Source organism: Quercus suber, unplaced genomic scaffold, assembly GCF_002906115.3.
Source record: "Quercus suber isolate HL8 unplaced genomic scaffold, Cork oak 2.0 scaffold_742, whole genome shotgun sequence".
NCBI classification, from domain to species: Eukaryota; Viridiplantae; Streptophyta; class Magnoliopsida; order Fagales; family Fagaceae; genus Quercus; species Quercus suber.
Window position 1 is genome coordinate 229,568 of NW_027070180.1, and position 24,563 is coordinate 254,130.

A 24,563-nucleotide genomic window follows, 5' to 3' on the forward strand; every position below is an offset into this window, starting at 1 on the left:
GCTTTATTGAACACCTTTTCTTCACTTGTTTCTTGGTCCAATCTTCATGACTTTAATACTAGACTTGAATAACATGTTTCTTCAAGTATTAAACACTACTTAGATCTACCCAAATACAAGTAAAGTGCGTTTTGTCAAAGGATTAGCCAACTACATAAAATAGTGACATATGTTCTTAACACGTGAAACACATATGTCCTAACACAAAGAAGTCCTCAACCCACGTACGTGGGCAGCAACCTGCGTACATGGGCCAAAGCATGCGTATGCAGGCATACTCCTACATACACAGTTAGGGTTTCAAAAGCATAAAAAAAGCAAGTCTTTTGCAATAATGGCTAAGATTTGGAATAAGTCCTACATCATTTGGAAGCCATTCTAAACCCTATTTTTTCCACTATATAAAGCCTTATATGGTTCATTTTCAAAACACACAAAAATCTCACGAGAAAAATACAAGATTCACTAGAAAATAATGAATCAAAAGGGAGTTTTTCAAAAAACACCCTTAGGTCAATTTTGTTTGATTAGGACCTCTTCTGGCCCCAATCCTTTTAGTTTAACGTTACTAATCACTTTATTCTTGGTTTGTGAATAGATTTGACAGAGGGGAATAGTCAAAAATCAAGCTTGATGAGCTTTTCTTTGAGGTATTAGTTTTAAACTTTTCCTTTCCTTTCTTTCTTTTTCTGCCTTTAAATCTTTCTGTTTGTTTTGTTTTTCTTGTTTTAATATGCTTTAACATATTTATCTAGTTTAGGTTTGTATATTTAGAATGCATATTAGTGTTGGAAATTTTGGTTTTGTATCTCATACAAAACACATAGCAGAAGCAACAAATATGGATCTATTTCATTCATGATTGATAACGTGCACTATGTAAATTTCAGAATTTAAGAACAAGATAGCGTACCTTGGTGTGGTGAAATTCAAAATAAAATATTATAAGTACTTGGGAGCACTTTTAATCTTCACTTCAATTCCACTTTACACTCAAGAAATGTGGTCTCTCAATCAGTTTCCAAGGGAGAATAATTGAGTGGCTTCACTCACACATACACACCATTTCACAATGATGTCTCTCTTTTTTCTTTTTCTTTATAAATAAAATTATGTATGTTTCTCCCTTTATAACTAACTGATTATCTAATTAGGCTGGCCTATTGGGCCTTTCCAATTGAGTTTTAGTGTGTGGATTGGAGTAGAACCAAAAGGGACTAATAAGACACTAGCTCCAATGGGTCTTGGGTTTTTCTGTCAACTCTTGACAAGTCCAAAGTTACCATTAATTATATTTAATACCACTGTATAAATATAATTGCACTCTAGGTCTTATTAATAAATTATATCCCAAGACTTTATTATACATGCAACCCCTTCATAAAATATTCGTAGTAATACAAAGTCATGAATGTAGATTGCCACTTTGAAGATTACTACATCTTAATTCTTGAGTACCTGGTTTAATCCTTCAAGTTATTTATCATATATTTATGAAATCAAATTTCATAAATATATACTTTAATAACTCATTACTAAAGTAGTTAGGCCTAATACTCTGAATAACCAAACCCATTAAACTTATCTCAAGGGAATATTTTATATCTCCGTTAAGAGATTATGAATTCCATCTTGAGAATATATTTTCTATCAACACTAAATGTGACTGCCTAACATACTGAGGTTTTGATCATGACTTTAGATCTCACTCTTGATATATCAAAGCAACTTACATTTTATGATCAGGTCTATTATCCTCTCAAGATTAAGAGTTCATGTAAATAGAAGTCGTGAGATTTATTATTCATTTGACAGTAGTTAGGAGAATAATAAATCTCACAGCGGTCCAGTTCAATATGTCTTAACTCTTAAAACATATCGACATACCAACTAGAAGTCTACACTTCCATGATCAAGACAAATCATCTTAGTTGATATGTTATAGTCTTCGTAGATGAAATGCTCAATTTCATCACTGACTACAAACTATAATTCTGAGTTTACAAAGAACTTGTGATTTATATCTTCTGTGACTTTTCACATAAATCACATACTATGCATCTCATGAACTATATAATAATGTCCAAATATTCATGTTACCATTATTTTAGATAATAATAAAACAACTTTATTAATCATAACATTAAGTCATACATAATGTCATACATAGCACCATACAATAGGATTTAAGGGCACACATCCTAACAATCTCCCACTTGCCCTAAAGACTATTGTGCACTAATCTAACTCTCATTCCCTTTTAATGTGACTTAAAAGTCCTTTGGGGTAAGGTTTTGGTAAAGGGATCTGCTAGATTACTTGCACTCTCAATCTTTGCTATTACTACATCTCCTCGAGCAACAATGTCTCGAATAATGTGGTACTTTCTCTCAATGTGCTTCCCTTTCTTATGATTCCTTGGATCTTTGGATTGTGCAACCGCTCCACTATTGTCGCAAAACAATGTGATGGGAACTTGCTCCATTCTCATAACACCAAGATCAGAAAGGAATTTCTTGAGCCTAATAGCTTCCTTTGCCACCTCACAAGCAACAACATATTCAGCTTCCATGGTGGAGTCCACAATACAAGATTGCTTAACACTCCTCCAACTAATGGCTCTACCTCCCAAAGTGAACGCACAACTTGAAGTGGACTTTCTGAAATCAAGATCTGACTGAAAATCTAAATCTGTATAACCAATAGAAATCAAATCCTCACTATGGTAAACAATCATATAATCTCTTGTTCTCTGTAGATACTTGAGAATATTCTTTTTAGCTTGCCAATGTTTAAGTCCTGGATTTGATTGATATCGACTGACCATGCCAACTGAATAACATATATCTGGTCTAGTACATAACATGGCATACATGAGACTTCTTACTGCAGAAGCATAAGGAACTTGTCTTATTATATTTTCTTCCTCAAGAGTCTTAGGCCTTTGGTCATCAGACAGAGGAACTCCATGTCTAAAAGGAAGTAATCATTTCTTGGAGTTTTGCATGCTAAACCATTCTAAAACCTTATCTATATATCTAGTTTGTGATAAACCTAACATCTTATTCTTGTGATCTCGCCAAAGCTTGATTCCTAGAATAAAGTTAGCTTCACCTAAGTCCTTCATATCAAATTGGCTTAACAACCAAACTTTTACTAATGACATTACCCCTACATCATTTCCAATGAGTAGAATGTCATCAACATAAAGCACTAGGAACATTACTACTTTATCTCAATGTCTTTTGTACACATGGTTCATCAAGATTTTGTTCAAAACCAAATGATTTAATTGCTTAATCAAATCTGATGTTCCATGACCTAGATTCTTGCTTAAGTCAATAAATGGACCTTTTCAACTTGCATACCATATGCTCTTGGTTCTTTGCTATGAAACCTTCTGGTTGTATCATATAGATTTCTTCTTTAAGATTTCCATTAAGAAATGTAGTCTTGATATCCATTTGCCAAATCTCATAATCATAATGAGCAGCAATAAATAAGAGAATTCTGTTAGATTTAAGCATGACTACTAGCGAAAAAGTTTCATCATAGTCAATACCTTCTTTTTGTGTATACCCTTTCGCCACTAGTCTTGCTTTAAGGTTTTAACATTTCCATCTATGCCTCTCTTCCTCTTGTAAACCCATTTGCAACCAACAGGTTTAATGCTGTTAGGCACCTTTACAAGATCCCAAACTTGATTGGAATACATAGAATCCAATTCAGATTTCATAGCTTGGACCAATGATGTGCGTCTATATCATTCATTGCCTCTTCATAAGTGTAGGGATCTGATTCATCCTCTTCTGGGATAGTTTCATAAGTTTCTCCCAAACCTATAAATCTTATAGGAGGCCGAACAATTCTTGCACTACGACAAGGCACCTATGTACTAGTCATCTCATGAGTAACGTCTTATGGTGTATCTAATACATCCACATTATCCCTAGTTTCATGCATTGGTTGTTCTATTACAAGCTCATTCATTTCAGCCAAAACAACTCTACTTCTAAGAGTATAATTATACATATAATCATTTTTCAAGAATTTGGCATTTGTGCTAACAAACACTTTATTATCCTTATGACTACAGAATAAGCCTCCAACAGTTTCTTTTGGATACCCTACAAAAAATACCACTTCTGTTTTAGATTGTAACTTGTCAGACTTTCATTTCAACATATGTGCTGGACAACCCCAAATATGGAGATGTCTCATACTAGGCTTACGCCCAGTCCACAACTCTATAGGTGTTTTAGGAACAGACTTTGAAGGTACTAAATTCAGAAGATACATTGCAGTACTTAAGGCATATCCCTAAAAGAAATTGTTATAGTCGAATAACTCAACATGGATCTAACCATATCTAAAAGTGTCTGATTCCTTCTTTCTGCTACCCCATTTTGTTATGGAGTTCCAGGTGCAGTCAATTGGGATATAATCCTATATTCAGTCAAGTAATCCTTGAAATCCCCAAAAAGGTATTTGCCACCTCGATCAGAGCAAATGGCCTTTATGCATTTACCTAATTGATTCTCAACTTTAGCCCTAAACTCTTTGAACTTTTCAAAAGATTCGAACTCCCGTTTCATTAGGTACACATAACCAAATCTAGAGTAATAATCAGTGAAAGTAATGAAATACTCATAGCCACCTCTTACTTGGATCGACATTGGACCACATACTTTTGATTGTACTAGGTCTAGCAACTATTGGGCTCTTCTACCTTTTGCATTAAAATGTCATTTGGTCATTTTACCCTCCAAACAAGATTCACAAACTGGAAAACTATCAAAGTCCATGGGCCCTAAGAGTCCATCTTTAACAAGTCTTTGAATTATGTTTTAATTAATATGACCCAAACGCAAGTGCCAAAGATATGCATCACTTGTAAAAGGAAACTTTCTCTTTAATGATTTTACATGAAAGTTATTATCTAATTCAGAATTGTATAATTTATGCTTATCAATAGTTAAAATATAAAGACCATCTACAATATTGCCAAAACATATAAACATTTTATCCTTCTTTATTACAACATTGTCTTTAAGGATAACATAATATCCATGTTTACCTAAATAAGTTGTAGAAATTAAATTCCTACGAACATCAAGTACATACAAATAGTCTTCTAATATTAAAACTTTAGATTCAAAACATAAATTAAACACTCCAATAGTTACAACTGGAATCCTGCTCCCATCAACCAAGGTAAGAAACATTTTCCCTTCATTAGCTTTCTAGTCTCTTGAAACCCCTGCAAAGATTTGCAGATATGATTAGTATAACTTGAATCCACACACCAATAATCTGTGGGATTCTGTACTAAACATGTTTCAAGAAAGAATGTACTTTTCATACCTTTATTCTTAGCAGCCTTAAATATTGGACAATTCCTCTTCTAATGTCCTTTCTCACGATAATGGAAACACTTTCCTTTGATTTTCTTTCCTTTGTTGGCAACTCCTAAGGCAACTTGTTTACCATCTTGTTTGGCAAAGTCCTTCTTCTTCTTCTTCTTCTTCTTCTTCTTTTTCTTCTTCTTCCTTGCCTTTCGACTTAGGTTGAGAAGTAGAAGCTTCAACCATATTGGCATAAACACGAGAAGTACCAAGGATGCCTTTCGCCACTACCAACTCATTCATCAATTCAGACAATGTATAAACCTTTTTGTTCATATTATAGTTAAGCCTAAATTCCTTGAATGATTCTAGTAGTGACTGGAGTATCATATCCACTTGGGATTCTCCATCAATATCGGCACCTAAAACTTCCAATGTATTCAGATTAGAGATCATCCTCAGACAATACTCCCTCACTGAAGTACCTTCAGCCATTTTGGTATTATAAATCTACCTCATAGTTTCTTGTCTTGCAGAACAGCCTTGCTCACCAAACATCTCCTTTAGACTTAGCATTATGTCCGAAGCCAGTTCTACATCCTGCATTTGATGCTATAGAACATTTGAAATAGATGCTAGGATATAGTACTTAGCCATCTTATTAGATTTCTGCCAACGATCATATCGCTGTTTTTTCTCAAGAGGAGCATCTAATGATGGAAAGTTAGGACATAGTTGAGTAAGCACATATTTGTGCTCTTCAACAATAAGAACAATGTCCAAATTTCTTTTCCAGTCAACATAGTTGGAACTAGTCAATTTGTTTTGATTAAGAATAGCAACAAGTGGGCTAAATGATGCCATGATTTTAAATTTGAAAATAACAAACATGAATATAATTAGTAAATTAGACATTATCAATTTAGCATATAAACATATAGTATAGAACTTTTATAAAACCATAATATAAAATATGCAATGACAACCCAATTCCATATTCAATATCTCTCAGCATAGAGTGAATATTAAATACAATAATTGATTGAGAACTATTCTTATTACTAGTGCTATCATGATAACTCTTATCAAACACTAATAATATGTCGTTTTACATTTAGCCTCTAAGTAATAATAGTAAGAACTTAACATAGAGGATACTATAATACTTAGTCTAATGTATACATCATCTAGAATCATCTATAGCCACATTTCATCTCTCTTAATAGGTTTATTTTGTAGTACCATGATACAAAACACCCTCCACATGGAATGCAAAGCTCAAGGCTAAGACAAGGTGTTTGATCAAACCACTATAAACTAGGTAATTTAATCTTGTAGCACCATGAAATAAATACTCTCTGCATGGAATGCTAAGCTCAAAGCAAAGACAAAGTATATATTTCATACTACTATGAACGGACAATGGAGGCTGTGAGATCCAACCATTGTATCTCTTTCCCACTAGATATTTTAAATTAAAGGTTTATAAAATCGAGAACCATAATAATGCTAGACACCTTGAAAACATAATCCTAATCTCATTAGAAATAAATTTCATAACCCTAGCATTAATATGAATTGTTTGACTATAAATATATAAACCAAGGCAAGAAACAATGCTTCTTAATCATGCAAATCTTAATATATATAAACATGAATTGATACCGTGGTTTGTACATTAGCGCGCGCGCACACACACATATATATATATATATATTAATCAATTCATGAAGTTAGGCCTTGAATCCTTGATAACATATAATTATATCAAGCAAGACTAACAATAGTACACGTTTACCATAAAATCATACATGTATCACTAGCCAAAAGTCAAACGCCACTTGATATAATATAATAACCAACACAATATTCATCCTTGGTGTGAACCCGATATCATCATGTTTCATATAAGTTAATGGCATTGGGAACGGTTATCAAATAAAATTCAACTGTCAACTATAACCAACCAATGCAAAACGAAATGCTCATGCTTTGACCGTTCTACCAGTTTTATTTAAGAAAAATTTAAAACTAACGGCAAAATCGAATATTAAATGATTACATGAGAATCAATGTACATCATTCCTATTCGATTATGTTTATAAACCACTTCAATAAACCTGTTCGCAAGATGTGTAGATGGTGTCCTTGATGAATACAAACACCAAAAACATATGGCACAAAACAAAAGTTACATCCGTGTCCTCTTGGAACCATGCAAAACAATATATCGCATATATAGATCAATGCACACAGGGTTTATGGAACAATAACTTTATGCAGAAATTTGAAACACAAAGATAATAGTTTTCATAAATTCCAAAACTCAACCACATATTATGAAAGCTCAAATAGCGTTGAAAACACTATGAACGTTTAGACTCCTAAACAACAAATTACCAATTCAAGCTTTATATCAAACAATGTATGTGCGGAAAATGATAACAAGCTTATAACAGAATTGATAAACAATCTAAACGACAAATAATCACAATCACAGTAGTAATTAAATGATAAAGATAAAGGGAAGAGAGATGCAAACACAAGGACAACACACGATGTGTTATCAAAGAGGAAACCGAAGCCCTCAGCGTAAAATCTCTTTGCCGCCTTCCAAGCAATTAATAATCCACTAGAAAATGTAGTTGGGATACATGAATAGTAATAAACCCTTCAAGCCTAATCTACCCAGGTACCTAAGCCCTCCAAGCTTCTTGCTCCAACTAGGTTGCGCCGAACCTTTTTCTTTTCTAACTTACCAAATTCTGCTATAAACCATAGCATCAACCAATAATCATTGGTTCCTTCCAAACTGCTTCCCTCAGCACCAAAAGAACCTTCTCATTGTCCTGGGTATGGTGAGAAAAGGATTTGGTCAAAAACCTCTCAGGGATGTATCAATAGAGAGGAAGAAAGTTGAAGAATTTGAAGAGTCTCTTAGGTGAAGATTGTGGATGAGGCAATCTTGTTTTCTCTAGGGTTTCTCTCTCAAAATTCTCTCTGGAAGCTCTCTACATTTCGTGGGAATGAGGGGTATTTATACTAGGGTGAGAATGGAATGTGAAACGTAAGGTTTTTCAAAACAGGGTGTTTTGACGACTTGGCCTCACGACTAGGTTGAGTCACGAGTTCAAGTCACAAGCTAACGGCCTGGCCAGCCTGGGACTTTTGTCCTGTAGTACAAAAGCTGGTGTGACTTTTCAGCTTCTAGCATGCTTGGCACGTGTGCAACTTCTAGCGACTTGCAAGCTGCGAGCCACCTGTGAGATCCAGTCGTGAGTCCCTGTTTCTTTGGACAATCTTGAGCATTTCTTCACACTCTCTCACTCACTACCCTTACAAGCTTCCCACCTAAATATAGGGTTACAAATGCTAAAATATAAGCAAATTTGGCACAGAATAAAGCCAATAAGATGGTTGATTAAATTCAACCTTACAATCTCTCCCTTTGGCTATTCCGTCACAAAACCATAAAACAAACTCTAGACTTAACATGTGAATTGGGAACAATTGGAAAACTCACTCACACCTAACTCTAGAATCTGTGAAACTCTTGAATCAGAAGACCAAAAAATCTCCTAAAACACAATAACACAATAAGTTAATTGTATGCAAAAAACTTGTAATGCATATGGAGCAAGCACAATATGATCAAGCAAAATGGAATAAAATAATAAATCATGGCTTGACCAAACAAGCAATCACTGTAAGATAGTGACCACAATGCTTATTCACACTTGGAATGAACATCCAGACATTCAAGATGATAAGCACAAAGCAAGTCACTTAAATGACTAACACTCAACCAATGCACAGTACATGAAGTATAAGCATTAAGGAATAAAATCCTACAAGGGCACAAGAGTAAGAATACTTAAGGAAAATTCATAACATTTAGCTTGAAGTACAAGGTAACAAAGCATACAGGCTGCATAAGCATGGTACAGGCCATAAAAGCCTACAAAATAGCATAGAAACAAACCCTAAAAGCTTACAAAAGCAACATAGGTACAAATATTAAACTAAGAACCTTAAAAACCTACAAAGGTAACAGGTACAAAACACAGTAAATAAAATACTAAATAAACAAAACAAAGTTAATATAAAACTGAAAATAAATAGAATCCTTCTTGCTAAAATCTCCTCCTTTGATCCAGTTGTTTCTCCTCCTATCATTATACTCCCCCTGCCAACATTATCTCCCCCTTTTTTGTCATGGAATAGCTAGTCCGCATCATCTTCTAGCTTTTTTTTGAATTTGATCCAATTGAGTTTGGATAGAGGTGAATTTCATATCCCATCGAATGTTGAGATGGTGCAAGATAGATGAAAGGTAGACATCTTGGCACTCAACTCGTTGATAGATTTCACAATGTTGTCTAATTGCTTATCAGATGTGGAGGTGCTAAAGCGTGAACCACTGTAAGAGGCTGAAGGCTCTGTTTTGATCCCCTTCGGACTATAACCAATGCTGGTGTTGTACGTACGCATGTTGATTGGTGCCAGTTTTGTGCAGAGAGATTCATCTAGTGAAGGATGAATACCTTTGAGCTTTAATATCCTAAAAATAAGGCAGCAAAACGAAATGCATATCCGTGATTCAGTTCAAAGAACCATTTTGCACAAGACATGAAAGATGTGTGCACAAATGTCAATTTCAACATCGGAGATCAGATCGTGAAGAAACAGGGCATGACCAAGGTTCATGTACCCAGTGCTAGATAATGGGTACAACTTGTAAGACATGATGACTGTAAACACTCTCAATTTCGAAGGAAAAAAGGAAACACTGACTGAGTTCCCATTTGATGAGAATTCCAAGTCTTTTCCAAGAGCATCCCGGAGTAAGTCCTCGTCTGGACATAAATCATCGTAAACCAGTGATTATTTAAACATTGGTCGATTGATGTAAAGAATCTCAACCAGATATGTTAGAGAGACTGAGAAACTCTTTCGTCTAACCCAGCACTTGAGTTCTTCGCCTTCAACAACTGCATTGGCATAAAACTCTTTGACCAAGTCTTCATATGCATCATCAATATCGGAAAGAAGGTAATTTCAATCTTTGTGAGCAAACCATTGAGGAATGTCGGTGTCAAAAAGGGAAGGTTGATCAACAACCCTTTCGAGTAACGGTGTAGCATTTTTGAAAAAAACTTCATGATTCTGAAAGGCAGCATAGGATCTGAACTTGTTGGGATTGAACACTCCAGATGATGAGCGAGTCCTTTTTGCTCTAGGTAAGAGTTCATCAACATCAATGACATGTTCCTTCCCTTTGTTGTTTCCCTCTTTTACAACTGCTCTCTTGAATGGAGACATTTTTGCCCTGTGTCATGTTTTATCAAAAGAAAATACCAAACAAGGCACCAAACACTATTAGCATTGGGAAAATTCCAAAACATAGGTAAAGAGAGAAACCCTAAAAAAATTGGGATTTAGGTTCCAAACATGAAAATGAGTGTGTGTGTGTGTGTGTGCTACAAACATCACAATGTGTACTCAAAATAAAGAAGATCCATACATAACCACCAACAAGACAAAGTAATTTCAAAACATGAGATCAGAGACAAGATCAAACAAGGGATATACAAATATCTTTAAACCATACAAATCATGAGGAATAAGCTGTAACTGTGACCAATACTATGAAAGAGATAGAGCCCATACCTTGTCTTGAGGATCAAATTAGAAATGATGGACAACAATGGTGATGTATGCACAAACATGGTGAAAATGAAAGCAGTTTAAATGATGAAGATAGTGAACAGTCACAATAGATCCAGGGAAAACTGAAATGATTTTAAAAACTGTCCTTAAAACGCAAAACATGTGTTTCTCGCGACTGGATTAAGTCGCCAGTCAATCACCAGGTAAGCCGCGAAACACATAGAAGTTAAGATTTCTAAAAAAATTTCTAAGTGTTTTTCGCAATTGGAAGGTCTACTCGTGAGACAGTCGCCAGGGGAGCCGCGAAAATCTCTTTGTAACCCTCATGACTAGACCTTCCACCCGCGAACAAGTCGCCACACTAAGTCGCGAAAATCATATAATCTCAAGTTTTGAAAAATTTTCTAAGTATTTTTCGCGACTGAGACCATGACTCACCAGTGAGCCACGAAAAATCTCGGAGTAAGCTCGCGATTGAGGCATGCGACTAGACCAACTTGCGACTGAGTTGCCAAAACAAGGCAACACTATTTTTGAAATTTTTGACATTTTTGTATAAACAAAATACTTTCCAAAAACAAGCTAAAAAACTCAAAAATCTTTTTGTGTTTGATCAACAAGGATTGAGCTTGTGAAAACACATTTAAACGAGTACAATCACACAAATGAATAAGGCATTCATTGAACATAAACTTGTGTGTTGTGTGTGGGTATCAAAAATGAGATAGTCTTTAATATAAAGTGAAGCTTCAATGATTAATTCAATTAAGGCATACACAACTAGTACTAGATAATGTGATCCATCTCAATTATAGAAACTAGCATTTAACCCGCGCAATGCACGAGATCATTTTAAGACAATCAACTTAAAAGTTATTTACAAAAACACCACACAAATAATACTTTCATACACACACACACACATATCCAAAAAAAAAAAAAACACAATTGAACGATGATTCTTTCTTCAACCCATCCAATTATGATTCTGAAATCATAACATGATTGAGTACTAAGTGAATATATAGCAATACTACTACATGCTTTTTTTGTAGGATATTCAGTTGAGAATAATTTAAGAATCAGGGTAGTATACACATAATGTCTTAGACAATGTTTCTTAATAATTACAATCAATAGATATTAAATGAAAATGGTTCAATCAATCATAGTAAATATAAATTGTATCAATCTTCTCTACAATAAGCTAGGAATCTATATCTATACATCAGATATATTTGCCCATGCAACTTGGATAGACTTAGATCTAGAATTACATCTTTTTCTCTAATTTGTTTCTCTCTTCAATTTCGAAACTGTTAAAAAATCACAAAGCATCGGTTGTTACTATAACCTTAAATCACAAACAAAATGTAAAACTTAAAGCAATGGAAACAAACTATTTTTCTCAAGTAGATTTCTTGCATCATATTCAAAGTTCAAAATAACATTTATAATATTCAACGAATGCATTATAGTATACAGTTTATAAAGAAATCAGTAAGTATGTTTGCTGTTAGTTTAAATAATACAAAACGCATAATACAACAATACATATAAGTAATAGAAATAAACTGTTAAAAAATCACAAAGCATCGGTTGTTACTATAACCTTAAATCACAAACAAAATGTAAAACTTAAAGCAATGGAAACAAACTATTTTTCTCAAGTAGATTTCTTGCATCATATTCAAAGTTCAAAATAACATTTATAATATTCAACGAATGCATTATAGTATACAGTTTATAAAGAAATCAGTAAGTATGTTTGCTGTTAGTTTAAATAATACAAAACGCATAATACAACAATACATATAAGTAATAGAAATAAAGAAATGCACTTATCCAAAAATAATAATTAATGACTTCATGCTTCATGTCTAAATCTTGTAGTCCCAAAGTTGTCAACAACCATGTCTTTGAACATTGCGTTTAATCTCGTAATTTCTTCATCGGCTAAACATATCAAAAATATCATCAGCCAATATAAAAAATATTCCTAAACCTAGAAAAGCTTACATAATGCAGGTTCAATCTTGACCAAGGAAAATCCAATAAATAAGAAAAACAAATGAAAAGTGAACATGATATGATAAAAATTCTAAGATAGCTTTGTTATAGTTATACACATAAAAAGTGAATGTAATATTTTAGCTTGGTTATATTTATACATATAAATCATAAAGGAAAAAAAAAAGTAACAATAATTAATTTAAAATACCTGCAATCACCTTTGTAATATGCATTGGTTACACCTCACCCACATAAGTCAATTTTCTTTTATACTTGTATGTGCACCAACATGCAATTGTTGAAACAATTGGCCACCATAAACCTAAGTATGTCTCCCATCTTCATGTTTTCTTAAACCTTTTCTATCATCCACATTTAACTAAGGAGAAAAATCCCATTAAATGTCAATTCATAAAATTTTAAAATACATATAATAAGAAGGACAAAGTTGAAATCTTACAAACATGAGGAAGTATGTAGTGACTCTAGTGCAACACGCTTGAATAACATGACTAACTCTCCAAGATAGCAAAATAATATAACAAATTAAGATGCACCAAACATGAAAAGAGCAAGAAACTATATTCATAAAAATGGATAAATAAGAAAGGATAATGTATTAAAATTTAAAACAACAATTCCATAGCAAAAGAGTAAAGTTTTCTTCAAAATTGTTCATATTATTAAACTCGAGTCTTAAAAGAAACAACAATTTCTGAAAGTTTTATTGATTCAATTCTTTTAAAGAACGGGTGGAATTATATTAAATCAGATAAGGTAAGTTTAAAACCTTAAATCACAATTTGTAAGCTCTCCTGTAGCTACTCTTTCTCAATCTCTAGTACACAGTTGCAATGTTTGAAATTTCCCCATCTATTGAAGAATATAAAATGACTAAAGCACCTTGCAACTGGTATACCTTTTGTATAGTTCTATCTAGCATGTGATCTTTCTACACTTGTTTAGGAAATTCATGTTGTTCTTTACTTCAAATGATCATTAAGGGATGCAAATGTAGATAAAATCATTGTTTGCTTAAGCTTTGAGACCAACTTAAGTAGATAGCCATTTGTCTAAACGTACATTAGAATGTTAACAATTCAATAGCCAAAATAACAAAAGGCTTACAAAGAGTACTTGACTATTGAGGATCACACCAAACTGACTTTAAATCTCTGAAAGTAGAATCCCAGGCTGGTTATGATTTCCCCTTTTTTTGCACACTGAATTTGCACTTCACTTTTGGTCATTAGGGGAAAAAAATAGCAATGTTGCAGTGCTTATAATTTTCATGTGACACTAACAGACTTTGTGAAAAATTAGGACGCTGAGAAAGCATTTGTTTCATAAGTAATCTAGCTTCTTTTATATAAGGACATGCCTCCCACATAATGCAAAGACCAAATTACATGCAGAGAAAAGGCACAATTAACATTGTATTAGCAAATAAGATTTAGCTAACCAACTCCAAAACTCAACCACCACAAAACAGGTTCCAAAAAAATAGCAAATTGCCATATGACATCATAGAAACAGTTGATCTATTTACAAAAGAGGATTCTTTCATGCATAGAAATAATCATTGAGTAAAATGCATTGGAGAAATGAACAAATAAAATCTGAAATTACTAAAGGATCAAACCTCATCCAATCAACCAAAACTAAATCAAGAACAAAAAAAAAGAGTCAAGTAGGTATCTAACATAGCATTAATGAAAAATATTGATTTTAAACCAGGAAAAAAATTGTATTCTTTGTAATAGGTGCAGATTTTTAAACCCGTCGAAAGTAGATCTTACACAAAATATTAATAGGTTATAGATTCTTACATGTTTTCTCAAGGTTGTTCAACACCCTTTTGTCTTGCCATCTCACTCTAGTATGCTCCTAAGTCAGATTGAATACTTCCTTAACTTTTCCAGTTGTCATAACTATAAATTTTAATGAACTCTAATCACATAGCATTCAAATTAACACCCATTTGGGCCATGTGCAATTGTTAACCACTCTGGCAGCAAGAAATAAGATTTATCCAGTTGTTGCTAAGATTATGGAAATAACTTAAAAAAAATTCTTGACCACTCTGACAAACCTTACACTTAAGTACCACCAAAGAGCATGTTGTTAGGAACCCACCACTCGACCAAATCTTTAACATCCACGAAATATGAAGCCACCAACTAAGAATGTGGTTGTTTCAAAGTTTTGGCTGATTGAAGACTGGCTTAGGTCACTATAAGAAGAATAGACCCCAAATACAGGTTATGTCCAAGTATCCTTGACAATGCAGAAGAATCCTATGCAAAATCAGAAGCTACCAGTGGATTAAAAAATTTAAAATACTAAGCATGCAATGACATGACCAATAAAGAACACCTTTTAAATTCCAATGGTTGTTGCATTGATTAGAGCTGGAAGTATCTTATATTTTGCGAACCATTTTAATACTGTTGATTCTTGAATTTCTATTATTTACTCACTTTCATGATCATCCATCTGAAAAATTTGTGAATTATACTATGAAGTGGGTTTATACTTGGAAAGAAATAGCAGACCCTTTGGAATTTGGGTTTCAAAAATAGAGAAAAAGTTTAATCTAAAAGAGAAGAGGAAGAGTAGGAGATAAACTTACCACTTTGTGTCTGTATTATTGGAAAATGGGTAATCTTTTCTTGGGCCATTTTTATTGACAGGAAAGGAGAAACCAAAAAATCTACAGTTCCCCAAATTTGGTGAGTCTTGAATATCAATCATTTGCAATGCTTGCAGAGAACTTTCTAAATTCTTCTCCCCTTTAGTGACAAAATGAGGAGTAAATGAAAATTACGGGAAATTGAAAAGAAAAAAAAAATAGAAATTTGATAAAAGAAAAGGAGGAGATCAGGTTTGGATGGACTTACCACATTATTTAAACAATAGCATTAACAAAAAAAAAAATGAATATACAAATCTGAAAAATAAGAATTAGAACTGATTTTTTTTTTCCTTAGAACTTTGAGTCTCTCTCAAACTGTTTCTCTTTGTGATTGTGGTTCTGGTGGCCTAAGTCCGGCAAGGGAACGGACGGTAGAGGAAAAACTGATGGTTATGGCCGGCCTTAAATATTTATATCTTGGTGCCCTATGAACTCTGTCTCTCCTATCTCTGTATCTCAAGCCTTTCGAGTTTCGATTGCATTTTAAGTTTTTAACTCAAATAATTAAATCTAAAGCAATCCAACCAAAAAATTCAAACCTAAATCATATTTAATCCCCAGATTTGAAAAAGAGAAGGAAAAAAAATAAATAAATAACTTTACTGGTTATGGGTATACAACAAAAAAAAAACCTAAAATAAATATCAATGCAACTACTACTAATTAAAGGCTCAATTCCCCAATTCACTCTATAATAGTAAAGGAGAAGAAGATTAAGAAATAAAATCCAAAGCAGTACAACTGAAAGGGAAAAAAGAAAGAAATCAATTTTACTGGTAGTGGTTTCACTGGCTGACCAGTGGTGGCAGGCGAGTGAAGGCAGGCCTCTGTTCTTTCTCATCAAGCGTCACTGGGTTTCTTCCCGCAGAAGAAAAAAAGCATAACAAAAAAGGGAAAAACTGAAGAGAAAAAATAGTATATAAGAAGGCAGATAGACTGGTTACATACTGAGCCGGTGTGGGATTTTAAAAGTTAACATTGGTAAAAACTTACCTTTCAAAATATTTGGTACTCGTTCTAATGCAATGTCGCAATCACTACGATCTGTAAACTGTAGCCTATGTATCGCAACTGCAGGGGAAAAAATTATATTATATTTTTATTTTTTAATAAAAAGCACTCAAATTACTTGACAAAAATGAACAAAGAGAACATCATAAACAAAAACATAGAAAGAAGGAATGAGATAAATACCAACTGTAAAAAAAACAACATAAATAAAAGTCATGCATGTTGATTTTAGACAGATACCCTAAACAAATGCAACCCAAATAGGCACAAACAAACAAAACAAAATATGAAACTGAAATTCATGAAAGCAAAGGAACAAAACCCAGGAAATTGAAAATTTCTAATAACAATTCAATTAGAATTTGATACAAAACCCAGAAACTAAAAATTCCTAATAACAATTCATTTAGAATTTGATCTTCTAGATTGTTTCCCTGATTTCAAATCCCTAAATTGATAGCAAACCTAAAGAAGACAATAGGGTAAGAGATTAAACCAAATCTAACCCATCTATCTACATAAATTAAAAAAAACTACTCCTAACCGAAAAACCTAAATCATATCCGATCAAACCAAAATACCCAAATCATAAATAACGCCCAAATGACTCTCCTAAAAAAAACCCCAATTTGTAAAATTAAAAACAGAACTTATGGGCAGAGGCCCTAATGGTGATGACAGAACTGTTTATACAGACTTACCGTCTCTCTATCGTCCTCTCTCCTTCTGTATCGGCTGATTCCAAACAATTATTAAAAGAATCTTCAAACGATGTAACGATCGTTCTCTTGTGACTCTAAACTGACTTGACGGCAGAAATCTAAGTTGGCAAGTTTGCACTATGTTGCAGAGAGAGGAAACAAAACATGGGGCAAACTGCAACGCAAATCGGTGAGGAGGGGTTTTTCTTTTGGTCGGCTCGTGTTTAACGAATGGAAACAGCGGATGCTTCTTTTGTCTAATGTTTAGTTTGAGTCATTTATTCTTTTATTTATAGTGAGATGCTTTTCAAACGGTGCTATAGAATTAAAAGTTAAAATTCTAAGATTATTGAAACGATGCAACGTGCGGCTCTTTTAATTTAAAGTTGTATACGTTTCAGCTTTTTAAGGGGTCATTTTGCCTTACGTGTCAGCACCTGGTAAAAGCTTCTGCTATTATATATAGTATATGATATGCATATATGACCTCTCACAAAAACTTGAGAACAATTCTTTGAAGCTTTTCATTTGACTCCATATACATCATATCATTTGATCATTTTGAATCAAAACATTTCATTGTGAGTGAAAGTTCAATATGGGTATGAAACACCCTTGAATGTTTAGACCCCAAATTATAAAAATATCAATTCAAGCTTTATATCAAACAAATAATGTGCAGAACATGATAATAAGCCAACAACAGAATTGATAGACAATCTAAGCCAAATATAAACACATCCACAACAGTAAATATAAGACAAAGATAAAGGGAAGAGCGATGCAAATACACGGACAATACACAATGTGTTATCGAAGAGGAAACCGAAGTCCTTGGCGTAAAACCTCTCCGCCGCTCTCCAAGCGCTCAATAATCCACTAGAAAATGTAGTTGGGATACATGAACAGCAATAGACCCTCCAAGCCTAATCTACCCAGGTACCTAAGCCCTCCAAGCTTCTTGCTCCAACGAGGTTGCGCCGAACCTTTTTCTTTTCTAGCTTACCGGATTCCGCTACTTGACCATAACATCAACCAATGTATATTGGTTCCTTCCAAACTGCTTCCCTCAGCACCAAATAAACCTTCTCACAGACGTGGGTGTGGTGAGATAGGGATTTGGTAATAGACCTCTCAAGGGTATGACAATGGAGAGGAAGAGAGTAGAGGAATTTGTAGAGTTTCTTAGATGAAGATTGGGGATGACGCAATCTTGTTTTTCTCTAGGGTTTTCTCTCACAAAATTCTCTCTGGAAGCTCTCTACATTTAGAAGGTATAAGGGTATATATACAGTGAGATGATATAAGAATAAGAAGAGACAAATTTTTGCCAAACAGGGTAAATTGGCGGCTTAGTCTCGCGGCTTGTCCAAGTTGCGAAATCAAGTCGTGACGTAACGGCCTGGCCAGCCTGGGATTTTTGTCCTGTAGTGCGACAACTAGCGCGACCCTTCAGCTTCCCTGCGTGCACCTCACGTGCCTGAAGTTGGCAACTTGCAGCCGCGAGCCACCCGCGAGTCCTAGCCGCGAAACTCTAATTCTTTGCACATACTTGAACTTTTCTTCACAACTTCTCATACACTACCCTTACAATAATCCCACCTAAATACAGGGTTACTAAGTGCTTAAATTACAAGCAAATTGGCATGGAATAAAGCCAACAAGATGGTTGATAAATTTCAACCTTACAGTGAGATAGATGCCTGAAATTTTTAATATTTCAATTTTTATGAGATAGCCTTTGGCTTTTTGGGCAACATACATTTTATTTTGGTTGCTTTCCCTTTTTCCTAATCAAATACTAGTATGTGCGACAGGTTTTTGCAGCTCAATATCTCTTTTCATTTGGAGATTTACATTTGGTGAGCTCTTTAAGCAAAAACAACAAAATAAAGAGTGGGAAGATATATAGGCACAAGTCTATACACGTCTCAAGATCAACAAAACCATTCACTAATTATTCATGACAAGGTTGAAGATCTATTTACAACAATCACATAGATTTCAAGATTTTTCCTACAAAGATATGAATGCATATGAGACAAGCTAAGCTCGTAGATGCACAAAACCATTAGTACAAAGGTACAAGGCAAAACATGTTTTGAGACAATACTCAACAAAGTCGATCAAAAATTTTGGATTTTTGACATAAAAGCAAGAAAAGATTGATCAAAACAAATAAAAACATTTTAAAACAACAAAAATAATGCTATGCAATAAAGCAAGGAAGTAGTGTGTACCCTACAACCAAGATGATACAGTATAAAGAGGTAAAACACACAACACTCATGAGATTCAAGGGATTGTACCAACAACACCAATGGTCTTACGGAGAGATTCAAACCATGGACCATCGAGAGGTTTGGTGAAGATGTCTGCCTTTTGATTATCTATGTGTATGAATTCAAGACATACAACTTTTTCTTCCACCAAGTCCCTGATAAAATGATAGTGTATCTCTATGTGTTTTGACTTCGAATGCTGAACTAGATTCTTAGAGAGATTTATGGCACTGGTGTTATCACAGAAGACACACATTGTATCTTGAGGAAACCCGTAATCATGAAGTAGCTTTTTCATCCAAAGGAGTTGTGTGCAGCAACTTCTAGCGGCTATGTATTCAGCTTCAACTGTAGAGAGAGACACAGAATTTTGTTTCTTGCTCATCCAAGAGACAAGATTGTTACCAAGGTAGAAGCAACCTCCTGAGGTACTCTTTCGATCATCCAAACTACCAGCCCAGTCTGCATCTGAATAACCAGCAAGACAAGCATTTAAATCCTTGGAATACCACAATCCATAATCTGGAGTACCATTGATATACCATATAATTCTCTTTACCGCAGTTAGGTGAGACTGCTTTGGAGCAGCTTGATATCTAGAACAAACACCAACACTGAATATAATATCTGGTCTACTTGCATTGAGATAGAGTAAACTCCCAGTAATGCTCTTATACAAGGTTGGACTCACTTCCACTCCAGAAGAATCAACATTTAGCTTTGTGGAAGAACTCATAGGAGTGGAGGCATGCTTTTTGGAGTCTAATCCAATTTTTTTGACAATATTCCTAGCATACTTTTCTTGTGAAACAAATATGCCTTCCTTCTTTTATTTGACTTGAAGACTTAAGAAAAATGTAAGTTCTCCTACCATACTCATCTCAAATTCTTTCTTCATCTCCTCAGAAAATTCTATAGCCCAATCATCAATTGTAGCTCCAAATACTGTGTCATCAACATATACTTGGGCCACCAAAAGGTAATCATCATCATTTTTAATGAACAGATTTCAATCAGCATAACCTCTTTTGAATCCTCTCTCCAGGAGATAATAGGTAAGCCAATCATACCAAGCTCTAGGGGCTTGTTTTAAGCTATAGAGGGCTTTCTTTAATCTCAACACATGATCAGGAAAGTGAAGATCCTCAAAGCTTTTAGGTTGTTCAACAAACACTTCTTCATTCAGATATCCATTTAGAAGTGCACATTTTACATCCATTTGGTAGAGATTGAAATCCATGGTGCACGCGATGGACATAAGAATTCGAATAGACTCAAGTCTTGCCACAGGAGAGAAAGATTCATCAAAATCTACTCCTACTTAAGTGTATCCTTGTGCTATCAACCGAGATTTATTCCTAATTATCTCTCCATCTTCATCTGTCTTGTTTTTGAATATTCAGGCCTTGGAGCAAGTTCCCATACCTCATTTCTCACAAATTAATTCAACTCTTCATGTATTGATTCTACCTAATTTTCATCCTGGAGAGCTTCTTCTACCCTTTTTGGCTCAAATTGGGCGAGGTAGCAATGATATGTTACATGATTGGCCAGGAGTATGTTTCCTTTTCTAAGACGAAGACCTTCATCTAAAGATCCAATGATGTTGTTGTTAGGATGATTCTTAATCACTCTTGATGATGGCTTCTTGGATATGGAGACTTCATCATTACGAGAGATGGGAGGATGAACTTCTGGAGGAGTAAAAGGACTTGATGTTCTAGACATTGATCTTGTTTCCATTCTTGTGTTCAATGGAGTTGATTCCTTTTCTGGTGTAGTTCCTTCAGCTTCTATGTCAAGAGCTTCGGCCTCAACAATGGGTTCTTTGGTGTGCTGTCCTTCCCCATCGTCAACCATTTCAACCTTGGTTACGACATCATCAATTTTCACATTGATGGACTCCATTATCGTCTTAGTTCTCTTGTTGAAGATCCTCTATGCTTGTTTAATAGTAGAATACCTAAGAAACATTCCTTCATCACTTTTAGCATCAAATTTTCCAAGGTTCTCTCGATCATTTTGAATGTATCACTTGCTTTCAAACACTCGGAAGTACTTTACTTTTGGCTTCTTTCCATTCCAAATCTCATAAGTGGCCTTCTTTGTTTCCACTCGGAAGAATATTCTATTACCAATGTGACATAAAGTGTTCACGGCTTCTCCCCAAAACTTTTGAGGAATTTGCTTGTTGAGTAACAATACTCTAGCCATTTCTTGAACCACTCAATTCTTCCTTTCAACCACTCCATTTTGCTGATGAGTTTTGGGAGCTAAAAATTCCCTTTTGATTTTGTTCTTTTCACAAAACGACTCAAACCTTGCATTCTCAAACTCCTTTTCATGATCACTCTTTATCTTGATAATGGGAACACCTTTCTCGTTTTGTAACCTCTTGTAAAGAATTTTCAATTTTTCACATGATTCTGATTTTTCTCTAAAAAATTCAACCCAAGTGTATCTTGAGAAATCATCAACAATGACCATAATGTACCTATTTCCTCCTAAACTTTCCGTTCTTGTAGGCCCCATTAGATCAATATGGAGAAGCTCTAAACACCATGAGGTAGCAATCACATTCACCTTGTGATGGCTTGCCTTTGTTTGTTTTCTCATTTGGCATGCTCCACAAATAGTCTTCTCCACTTTTCCAAACTTTGGAAGTCCCTCAACTGCTTCGAGTTTAGAAACTTTAGCTACTTGTTTGAAATTTGCATTCCTAAATCTGTGATGCCAAAGTTCCAGCATGTCAACACAAGCACTTCTACACGAAATAGGTGCAGTAAGAACTACTCCATAGCAATTATCGGTAGTCCTATTTCCCTCCAAGACTTGAATCCCTTCTTCGTTAATGATTAAGCACCCTTTCTTAGAGAACTGAACAAGAAAATCCTCATCACATATTTGAGTGATACTTAAAAGATTTGCCTTCAACCCTTTGATGTATAACACATCTTTCAATAACGGTAATCACGGTATTTCAACAGTCCCTTTGCCGAGAACTTGAGCATGACTCCCATCACCAAATGTCACATAGTCACCAACTTTCTCTTTGAGAGTCTTGAAGAGTGATTTATCTCCTGTCATGTGACGAGAACAACCGCTATCAAGATATCATCAGCATGAGTTAAACACCTTCAATGAGGTGTGTACAAATAGACATGCATGAAACAAGCATTCTTGACTATGAAGCAGAAATTTATTTTCATCATTCATGCATCTGTTAAATTGAATCTTCTTTTTTAGATTATCCACTTTTTCACACAATATTTTATTTCTTCTTTTGTACTTCTCAATCAAAGAGTTAGACTCACATAGACTATTGTGTAAGATGTGATTCTTATTTTCAAAATATTTCAACATGTTAGCAAACATCCTAGCATGTTTCTTAGTTTTTAATAACTCTAAGAGTTCATTGTTAGGACACCCTTCAAACATACTCATAGAGTCATTATCACAAACATTTAAACCAGAATTCAGCAAGGCCTTTTCCATAGCAACATCCATAACCAAAGGGGTCTAGGATCGCACTTAGGTATTTAAACCACAACAAATGCACCTGCTCTGATACCAATTGAAAGTTCAAATAGCGTTGAAAACACTATGAACGTTTTGTTGGAAATACTCATATACACAGCGGAAAAATAACGGATCTACTTCATTCAGAATTGATAACATGCACAATGTAAGTTTCAGAATATAGAACAAGAGAGTGTACCTTGGTGCAGTGAATTTCAAAACCAAAGATCAGAAGTTCTCAGGAACACTTTCAATCTTCACTCCAATTCCACTAACGCCCAAGATATGTGGTCTCTCAATCAGTTTCCAAGGGAGAGTAATTGAGTGGCTTTACTCATACATACATACCATTTCACAAACTTGTTGTGTCATCTGAAATTCTGTATGCTTCTCTCCTAATAACTAATTGTCTAATTGGGCTAGCGTTTGGGCCTTTTCAATTGGGTTTTAGTGTGTGGCTTAGAGTGGGACCAAAAGGGACCAATAAGACACTAGCTCCAATAGGTCTTGAGCTTTTCTGTCAACTCTTGACAAGTCCAAAGTTACCATTAATTATATTTAATACCACTATAAAAATATAATTGCACTCTAGGCCTTATTAATAAATTGTATCTCAAGACTTTATTATACATACAACCCCTTCATAAAATATTCGTTGTAATTCAAAGTCATGAATATAGATTGTCACTTTGAAGATTATTACATCTTAATCCTTGAGTACCCGGTTTAATCCTTTTAAGTTATTCACCATATATTTATGAAATCCAATTTCATAAATATATACTTTAGTAATTTCTTACTAAAGTGGTTAGGCCTGAAAGTTCAAAATGTGTATAAAACACCCTTGAACGTTTAAACCCCAAATTATAAAATATCAATTCAAGCTTATAATCAAACAATTAATGTGCGGAATATGAACATAAGCCAATCACAGAATTGATAACTAATCTATACCAAATATAAACACATCCACAGCAGTAAATATAAAGTAAAGATAAAGGGAAGGAAGATGCAAACAAACGGACAACACACGACGTGTTATCGAAGAGGAAACCGAAGTCCTCGGCATAAAACCTCTCCGCCGTCCTCTAAGTGGTCAAATAATCCACTAAAGAATGTAGTTGGGATACATGAACAGCAGAAGACCCTCCAAGCCTAATCTACCCAAGTATCTAAGCCCTCCAAGCTTCTTGCTCCAACGAGATTACGTCAAATCTATTTCTTCTTTAGCTTCCCGGATTCCACTACTAGACCATAGCATCAACCAATGTATATTTGTTCCTTCCAAACTGCTTCCCTTAGCACCAAATGAACCTTCTCACAGACG

General features: G+C 34.5%; 2 protein-coding genes and 1 long non-coding RNA gene across 12 annotated transcripts; all 3 read right to left on the reverse strand.

Annotated features, from left to right (window-relative positions):
• Positions 1-5,235: 5,235 nt before the first annotated feature.
• Positions 5,236-5,840, reverse strand: LOC136064703 (uncharacterized). The gene is made up of 2 exons (XM_065766775.1): positions 5,488-5,840; positions 5,236-5,260 (listed from the first exon to the last, which is right to left on the reverse strand). The coding sequence occupies exons 1-2, from the start codon at positions 5,838-5,840 to the stop codon at positions 5,236-5,238; spliced, it is 378 nt and encodes a 125-aa protein (XP_065622847.1).
• A 3,376-nt stretch (positions 5,841-9,216) lies between these two features.
• LOC112024625 (uncharacterized) lies at positions 9,217-17,720 on the reverse strand. 10 transcript variants are annotated; one of them, XR_010626302.1, is made up of 4 exons: positions 17,436-17,717; positions 15,121-16,794; positions 13,237-14,959; positions 9,217-12,331 (listed from the first exon to the last, which is right to left on the reverse strand). It is a non-coding gene; the product is annotated as an uncharacterized LOC112024625 (long non-coding RNA). The 10 variants fall into 10 exon arrangements; XR_010626299.1 differs by lacking the exon at positions 9,217-12,331 and having other exon boundaries at positions 12,665-14,959; positions 15,121-15,820; positions 16,498-16,794; positions 17,436-17,720; XR_010626301.1 differs by lacking the exon at positions 9,217-12,331 and having other exon boundaries at positions 12,665-13,407; positions 14,858-14,959; positions 17,436-17,720.
• Positions 17,721-19,730: 2,010 nt separating this feature from the next.
• On the reverse strand, positions 19,731-20,453 carry LOC136064704 (secreted RxLR effector protein 161-like). Its single transcript, XM_065766776.1, has one exon. The coding sequence runs from the start codon at positions 20,451-20,453 to the stop codon at positions 19,731-19,733; it is 723 nt and encodes a 240-aa protein (XP_065622848.1).
• Between the last annotated feature and the right edge of the window lie 4,110 nt (positions 20,454-24,563).